A 19139-nucleotide genomic window follows, 5' to 3' on the forward strand; every position below is an offset into this window, starting at 1 on the left:
ACAGAAATGGAGAGATAGGGATTGTATGATCTATGATCATGGAGCTGGTATTAAGGCTGGCTTGGTTGTGGTCAAGGCATGACACAATCCAGATGAAATGGATGGGAATAACGTGTTTACAAGATGAGATTCTTTGAGCATTCAACAGCGGAAAACCGGTACGTGATAACTTTCAGTGTGTCAAAAATGGTCAACAGTAGTGCCCAACTCCCGTGTGAGTTTACAGTTGTTACTACAGGTTTCTACAGTCATTAAATCACTACTCGCAATCCTGAGCAGCTGTCGGTTCAGTACCAATTCTTTGACACATTTTTGTGATCTAGGTACGCTACAGGTCCTTATAAATATAAGGTTCAATGGCGTAGTGGTTATCGCATCTGTCTTACATTGACTTCGCACAGAAGGTCTCCGGTTCGATCCCGGGTTGAACCAATTTTACTTCATAATTACTTTAATTAGAAACCGTATTTCCTTTGCCTACACATACTGTTTTACCTGGTTGCAAGGTTTCTTCTACCCGGATTCGGTCAGTTTTCTTATGTGCAAGCAACCATTCTGGACCCAGTCTACCATTCAACTGCACCAGCTATCATCAAGCAAGATATAGTTCATGACAGTGGAGCCTACTACTTGTTCAATCTCTCATATTTCTTTTTCCAGTTTGCTTGTAGTTATCCATTCATTACAGAGTCAATTTCGTCTTAATGATTACCCTCATCATGTGACAATATTATCTTGGATCTTAACCTCGCACTAGCAAGTGGTCACTGGTCCATTGGCCGATATATATGTACCTAAAAACACAACCTCTATTTCGCCCACAATCCTGTAAGTGGACACCCCTGTATATGCAGAATTTGTTCAGGCCCCAGAAAATATAGAACCTAATGTAAAAATCCCAAACCTGTAAAATTGCAGCTTCTTGCATTACTTGCTGATGACCATCTGTTCCATATATATATATATATCAGAATCTTATGTGACGCACAGACACAAGATGCACATTGGATGTGATGGGTTGAGCAAGGACTTTTTACTGACCCTCTTTGAACTGTATAGGACCCTAGGAGAGAACGAATGAGTTCGGATAAGCAGATGAGAAATACATGATGGCACACACCAACTCTTCCAATCGGTATCCCTCACTGAACCATTTACTACCAGGCGATTTTTCCTCACTTCTGAGCCCAAGCGAAATGAAAAGATTTTGCAACCTCAAAGCAAAGCCAGTCTTTTGAGGGAAATAGTAGGGACCAGAGCGTCTTTGACTGAAACAAAGTTGCATATGCCAAGCAGTTATTAGACTCGGAGTTGTGAAGAATAAAATTTGGTGTTGACGTACTAGACAGCACTCATCCTCGGAACACCATCTTCATCTAGCCTGTACGTGTTATCCAGCTGCACCCATATTGCGGGTTTTCGGCGAGGAAGGCAAAGATTTCGAACAACAAACGCTCGGATGATGAAAAGCCAATGTATTAGCGCTGACACCCAGGTATTTGGTTCAGGTAATCTGAGGAAAAAGCAGTTGAGTATGAAATCTGCGAATGGAAAATAGGCTGAAATATATATCTACTGCATGGCGTTCCGTGTACGAGTATCCAGGATAGTTAACATTAGCTGAAAGAAGAGTGGTCGTAGAGATTGTATAGGAATGCGCTCCAGAAAATGATTAATCGTAGTTCGAGCCAGCTCAGCCGATGCCGTTGAAGGAACCATATTCAACTTTTCAAAATTCTAGAGGCCAGTATTGACAAGGAATAATGAAATTGGGAAGAGATGTAACGTTACTTCAACCCACTCTTCCATCTCCGTGTACGATGCCCAGATATTTTTAATACCCATCCTCCTTCCGATCTCAGTCCAGAGAGTAAATATGGCCTACGTGCGTGGCTACAGCTTTTTTCGCATTGACGATCAAAAGAGAGGTACCTGAATTTCGAGGGGCGAATGTGGTCTCCAGTCAAAACGTGCAGTCCACCTCTACAAAATTTCCTTCAATGAACAGCGGAAAGCAATAGCAAGAAATGCACAAACTATAGGCTCAATCATGAACAACGCCAAATTATACAGATAGTCATCGTTGTTCTGTTGAATAATTGATATCTCGTCGATATAAAGATATAAAGTACGGACGATGCGATATTTCCTGTGTAAATAATTTACGCGAGCAATAGCAATAGCTGCACGCGGGTCATCTGAAGGGGTTTCATATCCAGGTCCCACCAAGGGATTGGAAAGAAATGTGGCGATCAAGGTGCTCGTCTGCGGTTCTCCTTGTAAGTGTAATGGCATATATCAAGAGAATGTCTTGACAAACATCCGCGAGACGTTTATTCATTGTGTGGGGTGTCTTCAATTCGCCAGTACGAATTAGAAGAGTTGCAATTGAAGACTTTTGACGAAGTAGTTTATCACAAGTCTCACAGAGCAAATGAATAAAGTGGCTCACAATTCCATACACCTTGAACAACGCTACTTGAGTTCCTAATAGCATCATCATGGGTGTATCATGAAAAAATGATTCATAAACAATCTGCTGCGCTGTCCAAGGGCTCATAGTCAATAGTTCATCTTCGGAGAACTTCGTTGGTATCAGCTTGACCCGTCGGTAACGAAGAATTCGAACCAGAAGGATATAGGGTATTGCGAAGCAAAGTAGCGAAGCAAGCATTTGCAGAAGTTACAAGAGTGGGTCGAGAGGCAAGAGTATTCAATGCACGTGTGTGTTGTAGATTCTTCCGGGATGATGCATCCGATTTCCGGTCCTATCGGTCTGATGTGATAGCAATTGAAGATGGTTGATAGATGGGGGGTTTCGGAGATGAGTGTTCGGATGTGCTATCGAAGCTGAGATGCAGCGCCATCCAGTTCTTTTTTCAACAATCTGGGACAAATCAAAAACATTCTTCTGCAACACCCTTTGACAACCCATTCAAGTTATGTGACTCTTGTAAACTATAAAAAGGTTTGATACTGCATGCTTCAAGTTGACCGTTTCTGCAGCTGAGATTTTTAGTTACAAGTCATGACAGAGTACAAGACACTAAAACTCTTGAAAGAATTTCTAGTAGAGCAATGGACTTTTTCCTGGAAATTTTCTGTTATAAACTTACATGTTGATTTAGTGTTGCCCTCTGAGTATCCTATCATATACTACTAATCTGCAAAACCTGTATTTTCGGCTAAGGGTCCGAAAGCAGTTGGGAGCACTTCCCAGCAGTGAAAGCACTCAGAGCATACTGCTTTCAGTGCTTTCAGCACTGGGATCTGCTGGGATCTGCTCTCAGACCTTAGCCGAATATCCAGGTTTTGCAGATTAGTAGTCTACTGCCAACTTGAATACTTGCTATAGGCTAAAACTACAAGTTCGAAGAGTCCTCTTATTGGCAAAGGCATCATCGAGCAGCTATGATGTGTTTCTGTCAAATTGATGATCGAGGCAAGAACCAACGGGCTCACTCTCATGTATACTACTAGCTTGCCAGGAATTTAATTGACAAGGCACAAAGTTCAAGTACACCATGAGAGAATTGCTCAATGCGTCATAAGTGAAGGGGGCCTCGGGGCAATTCCTATTCTTGGCAAGGCAGGGCTTCGCCCTCCGAGCTATATCCAATGGTTCATTCATGGGACTGTTCGGAAATCTGAAATCTGCCCCACAAGGTTTCCAGGATCTGAGCAAACAAAAGATATTATCATGGAGATATAGGTAAATATACTGTTTTCAGGATCCGAACAAACAAAAGATATTCTCATGGAGATATAGATAAGTATACTTTGTAACAGGCTGCCAAAGCAGACTTCCCATGATAATCAACATAGAAGAATACTTAAAGCATGATACAAGTCGGTTGACCTATAAGTTTGACAGATAATGTCATCTCCTCTTCTCTATTCCCTTGGTCTTGAAAATGCACTACTTCATACCCAGTGGCATGGTTATTTTGAAGGTAAACACCATTGGTACAGAGAAAAATCCCATGTTCAAGTCATCCATAGTTACTGCTCTAACATTACTGTTGTGGGATTACATTCTCACATTCCAGAGCGAGGTCAGAGCACTTCATTTGATACATGTTGCACTGATATTCTTATTCTTAGCTCATTGTATTTTCACCAGCTGGAGCTCATATGGGTATAGTCTACAGAGTTCAAAAAATATCTTGGGTTAAAAAGCATCGTAGGGCCGACCCAAGAATGGAGTTACTTTCCTATTTCTAGCTGTGAGTTTTTGATATTCATTGTACCAAAAGTACTCATTAATCATGATATGTTGCAGAATCGCTACCTTGCTGTTGTAGCACAACTTGTGACAACATATGGTGAGTACTTTTCATTGACAAATGATGCTTCTGAATTGTTCATGTAGCTCATGTGAGCTCAAATGTTACCTACGAGGTCAGTACAAATATTTTAAAATTCATATGATTACCAGCGCAAATGCAATTCAATGATCACCTCTCAAAACTTGCCTTCCAGTTGTAAGTATCCTTTATTTTCGGCTTGAATTTGTTTAACTATTGTCTGAGTCCAGCTGTAAGTTGGTGACCTTAGATTGTTTAGGCACCATATTCAATCAAATCTCTATTTTACTGAAAAGGCGTATTTGCCATTGCATATTGGCTCATCGGAACAAGTACGGTGAACTTGGTTGAGATTGAGATGAAGCTGACACCGATGATAGGCATTCTTCAACTAGCTCTCACTGACGGAATTGTTTGGCTCAGTGTCTGCTCCTTGTATCGCAATACAAGTGCGGTTCGGTGGCCTTTATTGGGCCTGATGATAACGTGTATGCTATGTGGGGTCTCTGTGGTAGGAGTAGTCGGGTCACACTCAAAAGGTTTGAGTTTAATCGGAGGAGACAATTCATTTTTCCTGAACCGTCAACAATGTTTAGGCGCCGCTCAACTTGCTCCTGGCTTCAAGCAATGCACAGTTTATACCCAGTACCACAATCTATGGCTTTTCTGGTAGGTCCAAATTATACCGACTGTCTCAACTTATTGTTCATCGAAGTATATGCCAAGGGTCCCTCTTTTGGTTTATGAAACCACCACATTTATATTAGTCATTAGGCTCTTCATTCAGTACCAACGAAATCGCAAAGAATGGACTTCAAATCTATTGGAGCTATTGCTGAATGATATGCTTCTCTATCTAGCTATGTAAGTCAGAAGCAGGTCAATTATAATCAGTCTGAATCATTATCTCCAGCATCTTTGTTGCATTCATTGGAAATACAATTCTGTTCGCAAATCCGGATGTAGGTATCTGTTGTCCCAAGTTTATAATCTGTTCGCAATATTCATCAACCTTGCTTGGACTGGCCTTAGCCTACTCTCTCAGGAATTTTAGATCCACCGACAGTTGTCTTATTGTCAATTTTAGGAAATCATATGCTGCTTAATCTTCGAGCGGAAAGCAAACGCGCGGCACAGGGAATGATATATCAAAGTGGTGTCCGAGATCCCGGTACTCCTGGACCTGGGGAAGGTGGTAGAAGAAATATCCCACAGCAAGGAGACTTAGGAATAACCGGTACAGGATTGGAGACAATGGTATTTACTACTGCTACAGTTTAGAAATCAATGCCCTAGACCATACTATTAGATATGTATTTATGCACATTTATTCAATATTTCTGCCCTTTTCGACTGATTTTATTCCATTGCTGTTTGTGATTCTCACTCTGAAATGTATTCTGGGTACAATCGGGTCAAAGATCCTGAAGGCTACATTAAATACCTACTCCGAATTTGATCCTTTTATTCCCCCTATGCTTTACGCCGTAACAACAAGCACCGAAAGCGAAAGCCCCGGAGCATTATACGTGATTGTTTTCCCTGCCGTGAACGAGAAGCTCGAGGGAACTGCAGCATTGGGATTAGTTGGTGTATTTTGCGTCCCTGAGGCCGCGGTGAGAATCGTCCCAGTTCCAGTCGTATGACTTGGTGTGAAGGGCAGGGTAAAGACAACAGTGTTGGCGGAGGTTGCGGTATTGATGACCTGCAAATGGTCTGATTGAGGAAAAATCAATGAAGCAGATAGCGTTACTGGGACTGACTTTCAAGAAATACTGTCCCGCAGAGGTATCACGGGTAACACTCCATTGCACGGGTGAGCTCGCGGTGTTGGTCGTAGATGTGAGGTAGAAGTCACCCTTGTACAGACTGTATAGCTAGGTTTTTGAGTGTCAGAATCAGAAATGGGTAGCATTTCCCTATGAATAACGTACTTGTTGGACATAGTACGATGTGGATCGGATAACGGTGTTTGGTCTGATCAAAAAGTTGTACTATCAGCTATGATCAGTCTTCGAGCGTAAAACATACGAGAAAGTAATGAGATCAGGAGTCTGGAAGGAGAGATTGAGCAAGAGATTCAATTTTCAGTACTGATCATGGACGTACCCATTGAGTGCTAGAAACATGCTATTCAATGACGAAGATCAGCGTACAGAACTATATTTCGTAGTCCAACTCGTTACTCACGTTTAACAGCGGAGCATAAGAAGCAGCAAACACAATATCAGAATTCCTATCAAAACCAGCCATGTACGCAGCCTCGGCGATAGAACCTATCAACGGATTGAGAAGAACGTCGATGGTGCCAGGATTTTGCGGGAAGACAATGCATACCATCAATGAAAGGATATGTCAACGCAGCGCCACTATTTTCGGTAGTCGTTGCGTATTCTCCCTATGAACGAACGGAAGCAGTTGGTCAGGAATTTGCGGGTTGACATCGTTCAGCATAATGAGGGATGAATGGTGGAAATAGGAGTGGAGAAGGGAGGGGATAATAGGATTAAGGGGTGGGGAGTGAGGGAGTGAGAGGGTAGGATAGGGATAGGGAGAGGAGTGAGAGGAGCAACATACCTGGAAAAATTGAAGCCCGTTCCTCGATAAAATGTCGAAATTGTACGCGCCATTGATGAAGAAATCTTTCAGACACATAATCAAGTCGTTGAATCAGTCTCCAATAGATAACGAGCTTACTAGGGTTGGAGTAGATATGCAGGTCCCAATAGGTCGGAGCGGGGGAGAGACTGGGAACGTTACCGCTGGTTGCGCTTGTGGCGATGTAATCTATTAAACAAAATTCCAAGACAAGTCAGAACAGAATACAATATATTGTAAATGAAAGAAAACTTACGAAGTTGAGGGAATTCGGCATGTAATGCGTTGTAGAGGTCAGCCCAACGATAGTCAGCGTATCTATAGGATGGTAAAGAACGGTCACCGAAAAGTACTAGGATTTGCTTACGTCGTAGGGGAGAAAAAGTCTTCATTCCCAATTTCGATGTAGTTCAACGTGAACGGATCTGGATGACCCATTGACGAACGGATTGCAGCTTTAGATACATTAGTTAATCGGTTTAATATGAACGCTTATACTAAAGATAACCCACCTTGAGCATTCGTACTCGCGTCGCCGATGACAAAATTGATCTATTTAACGAGAAACAAGGACCGAACATCAGCATTTGCAGATGTACCGGATTGTCGACCCAAACGTACCTGATTAATTGCCTCAGTGATGTATGTTTGCATGTCGTTTGACGCCACCGAGGCGCCGTTTAACGAATACCCTGTTGTTTTACTTATCAACACCACGGTAGGGTTAGAAGAATCGAGAATGTCTGCGACGAACCAGCGTACACAGCCATAATAGGTTGCATATCCATGTCCTCAATCCATTGGAGGTATTCGTATAGTCCAAGACCACTGATGTCAAGGGAGAGAAACACGATGAGTCCATTAAAGGGTTAACTTCAAGGTAACGAACGTACTCAGTGTTGATATATCCCCAATCTCCTACTCGTCCTGGACGATCAACGAGGTCACCAACAGTGTTCTCCCATGCCCAGCGGTCAGCAGCAGTTTCACCCTGGAGAATAACGCAAAATCGTTATTCGATACTCGGGTGTGCAAATGTTCAAGAGTGGGCCCTACCTCCAGATCTAACGAGGATTGGTTCATTATTCTGTTAAATAGTTCACAGGAGGAGGGAAATGGACGTACTGTTTCCTCCAGGAAATCGGAAGAACGCCGGTTTCATGTCAAGGAGAGTCTGCACAAAAGACACGATATTCAATATATTCACATCGCAAATGAGAACGAAGTAAACTCACCTCAGAAAGATCCATCCTGAACCCATTCTTTCTCCCATTAAACGTCGGCGGGAACAAAGAGATCAAGGTAAACTCCATCGTCAGCCCAGCAACAGTCGACCCGCCAACAGACAACGCGAATAAATTGGTTACAGCACTTTGCGTTGACGAGGCGGTGAACGTGAACGTGGCTTGCTGCCAGGTAGAGCTAGTGGTGAATGGAACCGTCGTACTCGTGAACACCGTGCCGCTAGTAGAACGTAAGTCCGCAGTGAAGCTTCCAGAGATTTTGGTAGCAGGAGGAGTGGGAGTGCGATAGTAGAATGAACCGGTATAGGTCCAGCCAGCAGTGACGGGTATACCTAGAAGGCAGAAAAAAAAATGGGCGGAATATCGGATAACGAGACTTATTCGAGGCGTACCGAAATATCCAGAGTTAGTAAACCCAACAGTACTTGTGCTCCCGGAAGGAACAGCGAAAGAGAGAGCGTTGGGGAGAGCACTTGATACAGGCGAGCTGGACGCGACGACGGATATCTTTGCTGATCCCAATGCGGCCCAGGCGGTGAGAGCTGCCGAGGTTCCTATAGGAACGATGAGAGACCATAGGAAGCAAGGCGGAAGATTCTGATGGAGAGAAATGGCTCGTGAACTAACCGGGAGTAACTTGTTGGAAAGCACGGTTTTGGATAACTGTACGATGGCAGGTGAGCGAGGTATCGGTGTGGGTCAAGGAGAGGATAACGTACGCTCGGCATAAAGACCTCCATCTCCACTCTGTATAAGAATTAGCCGACATTCAGTTCGATGGACTATTGTTCGTATATGACGGACGTACGTGCTGGGGTAGGAAAAGTAATAGTCAGACTATGTCGCACAGAACAGTAATTGGATGGCTCACATTAATATCCTAACCAATGGATGATTCACAACGGTCAGGTTCCGTACAAGTAACACGTCGCGAAAGGGAACATTATACCTCGTACATCAACCCATCTGGATGCGATCGGAAGGTAATAAGCAGCGGAAACTCCGAAGGGTGAGGAAGACACGCGTACATAGCGTCGAAGGGACATTATGGCCGGCAGTTGTAAATGTAACATCAAAAGTTGAGGCGTTGACCGCCGCAGCAGCCGCCAACATGACAGCAAGCGTTCTTCTCAGGACCATGTTGCCGATTCACTGTTCGGAATGCCCAAAGTCAGAAGGATGGGAAGGCAGGAATCGAAGACAAAACTCACCTGAAGCGTCCACCTATATGTATTCCTCCTCGTCTTCACATCCGCAAAGGTCACGATCCGACCGTTGCATGAGGTCCGGACAAGGTAAGAAAGGACCTTATGACATTGCTTATATATTCCCCGGAGAAATAAAACCAAGGTTCACGAATGTTTCGTCACTTGTAAATCCAAGTTGAAGACCTTCGAAGCAGATTGGTGATGCAATGCGCACCGTATGAGTTCCAATCAGCGGTCCGGGAAGATTAAACATGCTGGCATTCGAGGGTACCCCTGATGAACGCGCGAGAGTGGTACCTGTATGGCGAGGATTATCTGTATTCTGCGTGTTTCGAAGGTCATGAGGTGATTTGGGTTGATGTATACACATGTCGAGGTAGCGAGAAGCTTTCGTCGCCTCCTGATCTTCGGTGTATATCCCAGAAAAATGGCAGGGCAGGATGGCAGAAGGTAGGGAATTTGGTGGTGGTTAACGTTGGCGAAGAGCAACCCTTGGAACACATTCCTTGTCTTTCGTATTCCATTCAGTCCAGTGCACGTTTCATGTTCCTTCTGATATTGTGCAATGTGTGAGCTGTTCTTGAGCTTAGAGTCTCGTGTGTCGTTAGACGCCGTGTTTAGCGCTAAGATTTTTTTTCTTTCTCTACACACTACATACTAGCTGCATTTTGACTTTTTTACCAGTCTTTGCAGGCCCTCGCCCTCACCAGGTCAATACTTTCACTGGTCTCCAGATTCTTTTCTATCTTTGATAGGGTGTACTCCTTCCTATCCTCGTAGTCCCAACTATCGGGGAAGAGGAATTGTTTACACCGCGCTCAGTGCGCTCGTTCTCGCTTCCACGATGCTGATACTTGCGATGTTCCTCCTCGTCCTCTTTTACAGAAACTTCTTTCTTTGCCGCCGGAGTTGAACGATATGATCTCTCCGATTGGATTTGACTTGGGGAATTTGATGCTTCCTGCCTGGAAGTTACATTGGAGTGGTGATCTTTTAAAGTACTCTGATCTGCCTCATCAGAATCCGGATCGCAAGCCAACCCAACCAAGCCCCATCCGTCGATGTAATTTCACAATTCTTGATTCAGTGTGTTGTAACTTAGACATTAGGCCTTTCTGGGTGAGAGTCAGCCTTTTCTCGCATTTCTCAGTTTGCATGACTTTCCCCTTCATGTAGAACGGCCGCGAAGAATGAAATCGAAGGGGTAAGGGACCTCATACGCCCAAGACCTACGCTACATTTTGGGATGGAAACCCCAATTCTCCCAACGTTGTTGTATCGGAACTCCCGAAAAGACCATTCGTGGAAAGTTGGATCATGGACGCAGTATGTGTTATGCTGGCGAGTAGTATTAGATTGCGCACAGATGTTCCTGCTGATTCGTTGTTATTTAGACAACAAGCTACTCCATAAGGTTGGTTGGCAGGGGAACAAGATCCCTCCTTGATATCCCTCCTTGATTAGATGACTCCTCCCGTGGGCTCCAGTACATAGCACTGCTAGACGCATAATTAAAACTTGTTAGAATCGGTTGTCTCTTTCAATTCAATCTCCAAATCTTCTTCCGCTCTCAACGAGCAATCGATACCTCTTTCCAGATCTTTGACACCCCCAGGACACTTACATGCAGCTCAAGATCCATCCCCCCATTCCTCATGCAACAGCCAGTGGAAACTTTTAGCTGGGAACTCACCGTCTCAATCACAGGAATCAGGTTCCTATCATCTGCGTTGTCGACCTGATTCAGAGTTTTACGCCAAGCAAGCAGCAAGCCTTGTGTCTAAGTAAACGCGACTCGGAATGAGTTGCAACCTCAGCAACACCGTATTTCAGCCTGGCTTGAAGAAAGATATTGAGGATCAGATGGAGATGACATTCCCTTGTTCGCCGCTATCATCCTCTGAAGTTTGGTGGATGATACTGACTTGCGTCTCGTTTCATCTCCTGGATGGCTGACAGGAGGACTACCAGGGATTGAATATGAAGGAACGAGTCACGGTAACAATTATTCTCTGCCTGCGAATGTTTCTTTTACCTTCAACGGTGCGTATTTTCGACACATATTTATTTTTCTTAATTGATATATCCTTCTCCCGTAAAGGAGTGGGTGTTGAGGTCTTCGGAAATGTGAACACTCTAGAAGGGTTTCTAGCGTTTATCTGTCAACTTGATGATCTGCCCAGCTGCAATAATTAATAATACCAATATTACAGCACGGTCCCAACCATCCACAGAACAGATGGCTATGTTAAACACAGTGTGGGGCTGATATCCACAGGCAACAGTTCCCGAGGAGTATCATTACATTCTAGGGACTTGAACACTCTAACAGTGCTTTTCTTAATTCAGAATGATAATCTGAGTGAGCAGCATATACAGGAGGATAGCCTTCCATCTTATAGTCAAGCGATAAATTGTATAATTGGTACCAGATAACAATTCGGTCTGGCAACTACCATTTGTACTCTCTGTAAGTATAAAACCATGGCAATGAACGGTACATCTTGCCAGATTGTTCAGTACATAGTTCTACCATCCTTCCTTCAAGCTTCCGATACCTATCTGAGTTGAACACAGAAAACGAATAAGTCGGTTTCGGCCGTGCAATAAATTCCTTCCTTCCTATGATCTCTGCTCAGTGCTGTTGTAGAGCTTCCCGCTGCACAAGCCTTGCCTCTAAGTTCTAAACAGATAGAAGTGAATGGCAAGTCGCTACCTGTGAAAGCACGGCCTGAGGGATGGGGCCGTGGTTGGAGGTATATGCTTTTCCAACCTTAATCTCTCGTCCTCTGCATTTCTTATAGCACGTCAGATTTTGGTGGTTGAATCTATCCCACTTACAAGTGTGGGTGAATATTGAGCCTGTGAGTACGCAATAGCATTAATGGTAACACAAACATTTGCCTTGCACTCGGTATGCAAAGCGTGCAGATATTGTTGTCAACAATCAACAGCATAGGCGAGAATCCAAGCCCCTCTTTCTGGGCCGAACCAAATGTACTGCATCAAAATTTAATCCAGTATCGACAAAAATCAAACCTGGTGGACATAAGTTTGTACTAATTTCAACCTTGTGTGACATAGTTTGTACTGAACGAGTCCAAAAGTTATGTCCACCAGGTTTAAATTAAGTAGTACTGAGCCGGGATTCAAAGATGGCCTCTTCGTTCCCTTGTCCACCGCTCTTATCCTCTGAAGTTTTGGTGGACGATACTGACCCACGTCTTATATATTCTACTGGATGGGTGAATGGAGGAACACCAGGGCTTGAATGTGAAGGAACAACCCATGGAAGCCGCAATGATCCTCAGCCCTCCACAGTTACTTTCACATTCGATGGTGCGCACTTTTGAAATATCAATTTTTTACCTTCCGTACTCCTATCGTGTTCAGGCGTGGGTGTCGGGGTTTTTGGAAGTGTGCACCACGATGACGGATCTCCAACATCTATCTATCAACTGGATGATCTGCCTAATACTGTCTTCACGTTTTCAGCAAATGGGATGGATAATTACCGAGTTCCATTCTACCGCTCACCGTCGCTGGACCCTGGAAATCACACACTGGTTATGATACTGCCTCCAACATCTGGCTCCGTTGAGGGGCTCTGGGTTGACTATGTTGTGTATACCTCAACACCCTCAATTGAGACATTTTCCTCCAACCTAACCAGGAGGAATACATGCACAGCCTCTGTGGCGGGGGGTGTTGCGGGAAGCATCATGGGTACAATGATTGGAATGATATCTATGTTCATTATTATGCGCTGGAAAAAAGGTGATGTCAGTTCCACCAGTATCCAAGGAACGGCGGGGATTAATGATTCCAACCAACGTACAGCACGGTCCCAAACTCACCACACATCCACTGATCATGTTCAGGAGCCAATATTCGCAGACAGTTCCCAAGGGTTATTTCATCCTAGGGACCTGAACACCTCGACAGGGCGTCCGTCAATTTACAACGAGAATCTGAGGGTGCAAGATGTGCAAGAGAATGATCCCCCATCTTATAGATCGATCAACCAAATTAATGGTTGATAACATATATGAGAGCTGATTTTGGTCTCTGAAGCTCAAGGAAGAATGAGTGTGAATACCAGCTTGTTCAGTTCTAGGGGAAGCCAAGGATAAATTGGATAATAATACAACTCCACACGATAATTCTCAGTTCGCTTATGCACGGCCATGCTCTGTTCCTCTATTTGCAGCCCATGTCTCTGCTCCCTGATGGATGTTTGATATGAGATAGTGTCATACAACTATTCAGGCCAAGCTTACCTTATGATTCTTCGTCCTATAATTCTTCTGCCGCCTAGTAAACCATTCGTATGCAGTAACACCTGGACTGAGGCTCTGCTGTCTCTCCGGAGTAAGGTTATTAAATGCTGTAGATATGATAGAGCTCTCGAGCAACGGGGAGAGAGGTGTGTCGTTCGCAGGCCTGGTGAAGTAAACTTGTGACCACCGATCATGTTTAGATTGTGAACCTGGAGGAGGTCTATCGTTGTGGTGGAAACAGATCAACATCTGTTGCGCTTGAAGATACCTCAGAGAAGTACGTACACGACACGATGGATATTTGAATTGAGCAACCCGCCGCTGAACATGGTCAGAGCATCACCGACGTTGCATATCATATGTCCTGGAAGCGGCTACGTATAGGATTGCACGAGATAAGTAGGAAGATCCATCCCAGTTGTCAAATGTGCTCACCCTTGCATACCGCCACTCGGTTGTTCCAGGCGGAAGGACTTGCAGTCCTCCAAGATTATTCACCAAAAGCGTCAAAGTCCCAAAATCTGTATGACCCCCGATAGCCAATTTACCCGGTGTCAAGTTCGCGGGGGCCTTGATAGTCCTCGTCTCGCTGGAGCTGAACTCCTCCCGCTTATGGAACTTGGCTAGAGTACCTTCTGGTAATCCAAGCTTGTCGTTGAAGATTTCGATCAAGGTATTGCTGATACCGACACATTTCTCTACGAAAGGCGTGATGACGGGGTCCATGAGGTCGTTTATGACAGATGGATACTCTCTTCGGGAGACTTTGGGGTAAGATAGTGCGTCGTCTTTGGCAACGTTGACGCCCTCAACGGGATCTGGGTTGCCTACGGCGTCCACGATGTAATGACCCACTGCTTTGTACCTGTCGCGCGCGCCGCGTGAAATTCATTAGATATCCTCGCCATTAGGTTAATTACTCACCCAAAGGAAAGTCCTTCATCACCCTGCTCGTACTTCATCTTTTCCTCAAGTGGGAGCTTAAAGACTTCCTCCCCCATACCCCACATCGCGACGAAATCTTGTTCGGCGCCGTGATTTTTCAAGCTTCAGATCGGACCCGCTTTAGCAAGCTAACGGTGGATTTGGATTGAGGAATTACTTACTACCAGAAGCCCAACGTCGTTCCGGCCTCCCATAATCTATTGATCTCGTCTTTGTCGCCTGCTTTCAGTAGTTGATAGTCGATAACGAGCAGAGGATGCGCTTCGACTTCCGATGGCCATTCAGGAAGGTTTTGAACAGGGACCGGCATGATTGTCGTTTTGCAGGTGAAACCTAAGGGATATCGAGGCAATGCTTTGTAGATTCACTGAGGTGGTTTAGAACGGGACAGATGTTCCTCAAATATCAACACCACACACCACTTAATGTACCCCGCTTCTTTTACTCGTCCATGGTCTCGATTACAGGCCTAGAATGAGTTTTAATGAGTTTTGTGAGGAATGGGAAGATTTTTCAGGATAGGACGCTACCCCAGGTTATTTCCGAGCCATACTCGGAGAGACAACTGGCAAATCGTCTATTTCCTTTTCCTTGAATCCCACTCATACTGAGGATGAATGGTCCAGACCCCTCGACGCGGTCAATGATATAGACGTCGAAATGGAATAGGAATCAACCGATCCGCATGGAGAGTTCGGGGCTAGATTTAGAGACGCTCGGTCTTCGGTGTCCTGTGATATCAGAAGAATGAATCATTTGGGATATCAGCCCAGGGAAAGCCACAATGGGACCATGAATGAAGAAGGTAGGGAAAGAAGGGGAGATTTGACGATGAGACGTGGTATGAAAGGAGAGAGTAAGAGGGTCAAAGTTGCGCTGAGGAATGAACGGAAATGAGTCAATGTATGGAGAAGTCCTGGGGCATGAAAAACAGGGGGTTGAGGATACGGCTTGAATTGGGAATACCCGGAACATTATGTAGAAGTGGAATGAAGGGAACACATTGAGTAAAACTAACGTTCTGAGACCACCTATGTAGTCAACCCTTTTCGCTCTCAGTGGGTGACCAGTAGAATAAGTGAGGTTCATCGTTAGAGCTGACTTTTGCGACTTGTATACAGCGTGAGGATGGGAGAGGCAAATTAAGAGCTAGCTTATGCTCCGAGCAAATTTGGTGGGGAAGTATCGATTGGTGTATAATCTTCGCGGTTAATCTGTTTGGTCGAGCTAGATCAGTGAATGTTTCGGATTGAAAACGGAATGTATCGAACGTATGTCTTGAAAAGCACACACTTCCAGCGCGCCCTTTACTCAAGACTGGAATTTGTATATTGTTCTATGTTTCCTCAGTGAAAGCTGAAAGGACAAAGAGGATGCCACGTGTCTGGGCAATCTGATTTTATCATTGATCAATCGGTACGCTTTCGCTCCTTGACTCAATCTTTCATCCTGCTGAGACGCGACACGACAAGCTGCAAAGCGAGAACGGAAACGCTTATAAATTTTCTTTTTCATTATCGTACCTCTTTTGAGCACCCGCCATGGATATGGGTGAAGCTATGGATATAGACGAAATGTCTCCTGCGTTAATGAGACAATTGGTATGTTCGAATTTCTTTTCCAAAAGCTCACGCGAATAATCGGTTGTACAAGGGGCGACTACGATTGAATGATGCAAATCATATCTCCACAAGAGAAGAAAGGCCAAGGTTGGAAAATCACAGGGATGTCGAACAGAGTAAGTCTATGGATTCAGTGAGTGTCGTTTCGTGAACAGTCAAGTTATGTCTAACTTTTCGTCGCTGTGGACCTCCTCGTTTGCGCCCTGCCGCCCACAGATCTTCTCTCCCTCTTCACCTGCTCCCCACATAACCACAACTGACGGCTGGATAACAGCGCATTTCAACGAGTCTACCGCTACTCTACCCAACGTGGAGGGATTTACACGGTATTGGAGGCCCAATTTTAGCCTAAACCATGGTCAAAATCAATCCCAATCTAGCACCGTCAATTTTGTTCTCCCGACGACCCAATGGATCGCAATAAATCGTGGATCATCATCATCCCTCTCCTCAACACCTCGTATTCCCGAACTCAAAGCCGCGTTTGATGCTCTCGCCAGCGGACACCGAATTAACGGCCACCTAACATTAACCGTCTCGACACTCGACGAACTCGCGTATCAATACCACGTTTTATCCGGTAAATGGATGATCTTCGCAAACAGGGATACTATTGATGCGTTATGGCGAGACGTTGTGCAAATGGTATGCATGTATCGGAAAAGAGGAATCGCAAAGGTTTCAGTGAAAGAAGACGATAGGAATAATAGGGTGATATGTGTCTATGTGGAGAATTTTGCGGATTTCGAAGAGGTGAGAGGGTTGAGAGAGGATTTGAGAACGGTTGTCGGTGTGAAGAAGAAGATCCCGTTCAAGATGGATGCGTATACGCATATGGGGATATATAGAGATAATCAGTGGGGGATTCCACCAACGAGATGGTTAGAGTAGGCATCGGCCCTGCCCTGGCCCTGCCGCTGTCAGAAATTTCATTTTGCTTTGTCTTCTGCTGGATCATCTGTGTATGGGCTTCATGCTATCTTTGTTCAAGCGTTGTTCCTTCTATTCCCTGCTTTCACCCCAATGTCCTAGTATTATTCTTTGTTTCTTATTGTATCTATACATATAACTTTACCAGGGTTTAGTTTATGCTCCATATGTGCATCCTTCCCTTACAGAGCTTAAACCCATCTTCATCTGTTTACAGAATACATCTCTGTTTCTTCCTCATTCCCCCACATGATGATCCCCACATGATGATCCCCATACTGGCATTTCCCACCACCTTTGACTCAAGCCTTCAATAACCTCGAGCAACAGGTAAACAGGCAATGAGCATATCTGTAGCATTTATCGAGTTTAAGCAAACGGAAATTTGAATGTCACTCCCTGTGTCTTACTGTCTCTTTTGGATCAAAGTTGAAAAAAATAATCCGACAAAATACAAGACAAAAGGATAGATTGCTTTCTTTCTACAGATAACCTCACCATATTCACTACATGCTTTTCCATACACAAAGGGAAAAAAGTCAAAAAAAATCACTGCATTTCTTGACTACATTGTGCAAAATCAAGAACGGAAAGCTGTTGCAACGGAACTTCATATGTCTAGGAGGTTGTGTTAGTAAAACAAAGGTTGTCAGGGAGTTTTAAAGAAGAAGCATCATAGGGAATAGCAAAAAGATGGCAAGAGTTCATAATATGAGTGTCTGCACACCTGAGTGAATTGCAAAACACTAGGTCAAGTACTGAAAGAAACAATAAACAGTGTATAGAAAAGTAAACATAAAGGAAATGAGGAACTTCAATATTTGATAAATTGAGATGGACTTGGAGAGGAAAAAAACCTTGAAGGTGCTTTGCTATTTCTTGGGAGATCCCCCAAAGTATACAATCATTCAACATATTCAATCGGAATAATTTCCCAATCTTGTTCTTTCGGCAGATCACTGGCAATGGAAGTTGGCAGTGGTGTAGGGCTTGGAATTTGTTTTGCCCAGAAAATTCTAAGACCTTCGGGCAGGGTTTGCTCAAGCTCCAGAGCATCATCTTTCCTCTTCAAATGCCACAATGTCATTGTTAGAGCCTGTATCATTTCCAAAGTTTGTGGATGGTCCTCTCTCAGAATCATTTTAGACATATTCAACAAAGGTTGTTGAGGATTCAATACTCCATGCAGCTGTCCCATGTTTCGGAATGTGATTGCTAGATTGTGTATTTCTGGTCAAAGTGTGTGGATGCTCCTGACCCAACACTCTGCGGGAGGTTTCAAGCAGAGGTTGTTCAAGAGATAATGCCTCATTCAACCTGCCCATCCTTTTAAATAACTCGGCTAAGTTCTGGATCCTGGACAAAGTGTTTGGATGTTCTTCCCCTAGAACACTTTTGGATTTCTCAAGTAGAGGCTGCTGAAGGGACAATGCCTCATTGAATCTACTCATCTCAATCAATGTGACTGCTAGGTTCTGGATCGTGGTCATAGTGCTTGGATGTTCTTCCCCCAAAACTCTTTTGGAGGTTTGAAGCAGAGATTGCTCAAGGGACAATGTCTCATCAAACCTGCCCATCTCCCAAAATATGACTGCTAGATTTTGGATCTTGGCTAAAGTGTTTGGATGTTCTTCCCCTAAAACTCTTTTGGATGTTTCAAGCAGTGGTTGCTCAAGGGCCAATGCCTCATTAAACCTGCCCAAGTGCCTAAATATTTCTGCTAGATTTTGGATCCTCATTAAAGTGTTCGGATGTTCTTTCCCCAAAACTCTTTTGGATGTTTCATACAGAGGTTGCTGAAGGGACAATGTCTCATTGAGCTTGCCCATTTCCCTCAATGTGACTGCTAGATTTTGGATTCTGGTCAAAGTGTTTGGATGTTCTTTCCCCAAAACTATTTTGGAGGTTTCCAGGCTCCAGCAAAGGTTGTTCAATGTCTACTGCATCTTGATACCTTCCAATTTTCATATAACATCCTCCTACTTGTTCCCTGTGCATTAGACTT

The 19139-nt window shown here is 44.2% G+C and overlaps 7 protein-coding genes and 1 non-coding gene across 8 annotated transcripts; 4 read left to right on the top strand and 4 right to left on the bottom strand.

Annotated features, from left to right (window-relative positions):
• The first annotated feature begins 350 nt into the window (after positions 1–350).
• C8R40DRAFT_t146 lies at positions 351–432 on the top strand. Its single transcript has one exon. It is a non-coding gene; the product is annotated as a tRNA-Val (tRNA).
• On the bottom strand, positions 412–2703 carry C8R40DRAFT_1109686 (uncharacterized protein). The gene is made up of 13 exons (XM_046228305.1): positions 2630–2703; positions 2453–2574; positions 2321–2395; positions 2137–2265; positions 2038–2088; positions 1933–1983; positions 1792–1881; positions 1577–1737; positions 1343–1513; positions 1121–1268; positions 1042–1063; positions 905–945; positions 412–842 (listed from the first exon to the last, which is right to left on the bottom strand). The coding sequence occupies exons 2-13, from the start codon at positions 2558–2560 to the stop codon at positions 810–812; spliced, it is 1080 nt and encodes a 359-aa protein (XP_046085271.1). The 5' UTR covers positions 2561–2574; positions 2630–2703; the 3' UTR covers positions 412–809.
• Positions 2704–3872: 1169 nt separating this feature from the next.
• Positions 3873–5630, top strand: C8R40DRAFT_1237971 (uncharacterized protein). The gene is made up of 12 exons (XM_046233451.1): positions 3873–3953; positions 4003–4055; positions 4124–4138; positions 4188–4226; positions 4283–4325; positions 4373–4405; positions 4604–4639; positions 4688–4846; positions 4904–4976; positions 5034–5171; positions 5221–5269; positions 5340–5630. The coding sequence occupies exons 1-12, from the start codon at positions 3878–3880 to the stop codon at positions 5586–5588; spliced, it is 963 nt and encodes a 320-aa protein (XP_046085272.1). The 5' UTR covers positions 3873–3877; the 3' UTR covers positions 5589–5630.
• Positions 5628–9289, bottom strand: C8R40DRAFT_1272894 (glycoside hydrolase family 51 protein; the record flags this gene model as incomplete). The annotated part of the gene is made up of 21 exons (XM_046234078.1): positions 5628–6012; positions 6071–6184; positions 6242–6284; positions 6339–6361; positions 6417–6437; positions 6498–6583; positions 6645–6705; positions 6885–6949; positions 7005–7094; positions 7162–7223; positions 7273–7360; positions 7418–7457; positions 7527–7597; positions 7660–7733; positions 7799–7896; positions 7962–7969; positions 8031–8079; positions 8141–8703; positions 8777–8812; positions 8869–8896; positions 9170–9289. The coding sequence occupies 21 exons, from the start codon at positions 9287–9289 to the stop codon at positions 5788–5790; spliced, it is 1965 nt and encodes a 654-aa protein (XP_046085273.1). The 3' UTR covers positions 5628–5787.
• Positions 9290–9633: 344 nt separating this feature from the next.
• Positions 9634–10770, top strand: C8R40DRAFT_1070332 (uncharacterized protein; the record flags this gene model as incomplete). Its single annotated transcript, XM_046226216.1, has 6 exons — positions 9634–9807; positions 10113–10178; positions 10243–10355; positions 10378–10443; positions 10534–10683; positions 10752–10770. 6 exons carry the CDS (start codon positions 9634–9636, stop codon positions 10768–10770), a joined length of 588 nt encoding a protein of 195 aa, XP_046085274.1.
• Positions 10771–13532: 2762 nt separating this feature from the next.
• C8R40DRAFT_1048113 (Clavaminate synthase-like protein) lies at positions 13533–14892 on the bottom strand (the record flags this gene model as incomplete). The annotated part of the gene is made up of 6 exons (XM_046224480.1): positions 13533–13583; positions 13638–13857; positions 13923–14011; positions 14073–14502; positions 14562–14684; positions 14744–14892. 6 exons carry the CDS (start codon positions 14890–14892, stop codon positions 13533–13535), a joined length of 1062 nt encoding a protein of 353 aa, XP_046085275.1.
• A 1093-nt stretch (positions 14893–15985) lies between these two features.
• C8R40DRAFT_1109731 (translation initiation factor eIF 4e-like domain-containing protein) lies at positions 15986–17535 on the top strand. Its single transcript, XM_046228306.1, has 3 exons — positions 15986–16183; positions 16236–16320; positions 16421–17535. The coding sequence occupies exons 2-3, from the start codon at positions 16252–16254 to the stop codon at positions 17093–17095; spliced, it is 744 nt and encodes a 247-aa protein (XP_046085276.1). The 5' UTR covers positions 15986–16183; positions 16236–16251; the 3' UTR covers positions 17096–17535.
• Positions 17536–18372: 837 nt separating this feature from the next.
• On the bottom strand, positions 18373–19047 carry C8R40DRAFT_1027802 (uncharacterized protein; the record flags this gene model as incomplete). Its single annotated transcript, XM_046223107.1, has 1 exon — positions 18373–19047. A coding segment is annotated over one exon (675 nt), but the record flags the coding sequence as incomplete, so codon positions are not given.
• Positions 19048–19139: the final 92 nt, after the last annotated feature.

This window comes from Lentinula edodes (genome assembly GCF_021015755.1).
Source record: "Lentinula edodes strain Le(Bin) 0899 ss11 chromosome Unknown C8R40scaffold_22, whole genome shotgun sequence".
Classification (NCBI taxonomy): domain Eukaryota; kingdom Fungi; phylum Basidiomycota; class Agaricomycetes; order Agaricales; family Omphalotaceae; genus Lentinula; species Lentinula edodes.

Bases quoted from the DNA above. Each gene is read 5' to 3' on its own strand.
- C8R40DRAFT_1109686 (XM_046228305.1), bottom strand. From the start codon at position 2,560: ATGAGCCCTTGGACAGCGCAGCAGATTGTTTATGAATCATTTTTTCAT. The intron at 1,984-2,037 runs GTTTGTGCATTT...GAAATTTTGTAG, and splicing joins TGTTCATGATTGAGCCTATA to AGGTGGACTGCACGTTTTGA. The intron at 1,738-1,791 runs GTAACGTTACAT...ACTGGCCTCTAG, and splicing joins AGATGGAAGAGTGGGTTGAA to AATTTTGAAAAGTTGAATAT.
- C8R40DRAFT_1109731 (XM_046228306.1), top strand. From the start codon at position 16,252: ATGATGCAAATCATATCTCCACAAGAGAAGAAAGGCCAAGGTTGGAAA. The intron at 16,321-16,420 runs GTAAGTCTATGG...TGCCGCCCACAG, and splicing joins TCACAGGGATGTCGAACAGA to ATCTTCTCTCCCTCTTCACC.
- C8R40DRAFT_1237971 (XM_046233451.1), top strand. From the start codon at position 3,878: ATGTCATCTCCTCTTCTCTATTCCCTTGGTCTTGAAAATGCACTACTT. The intron at 4,326-4,372 runs GTGAGTACTTTT...TTGTTCATGTAG, and splicing joins ACAACTTGTGACAACATATG to CTCATGTGAGCTCAAATGTT. The intron at 5,270-5,339 runs GTAGGTATCTGT...GACTGGCCTTAG, and splicing joins TTCTGTTCGCAAATCCGGAT to CCTACTCTCTCAGGAATTTT.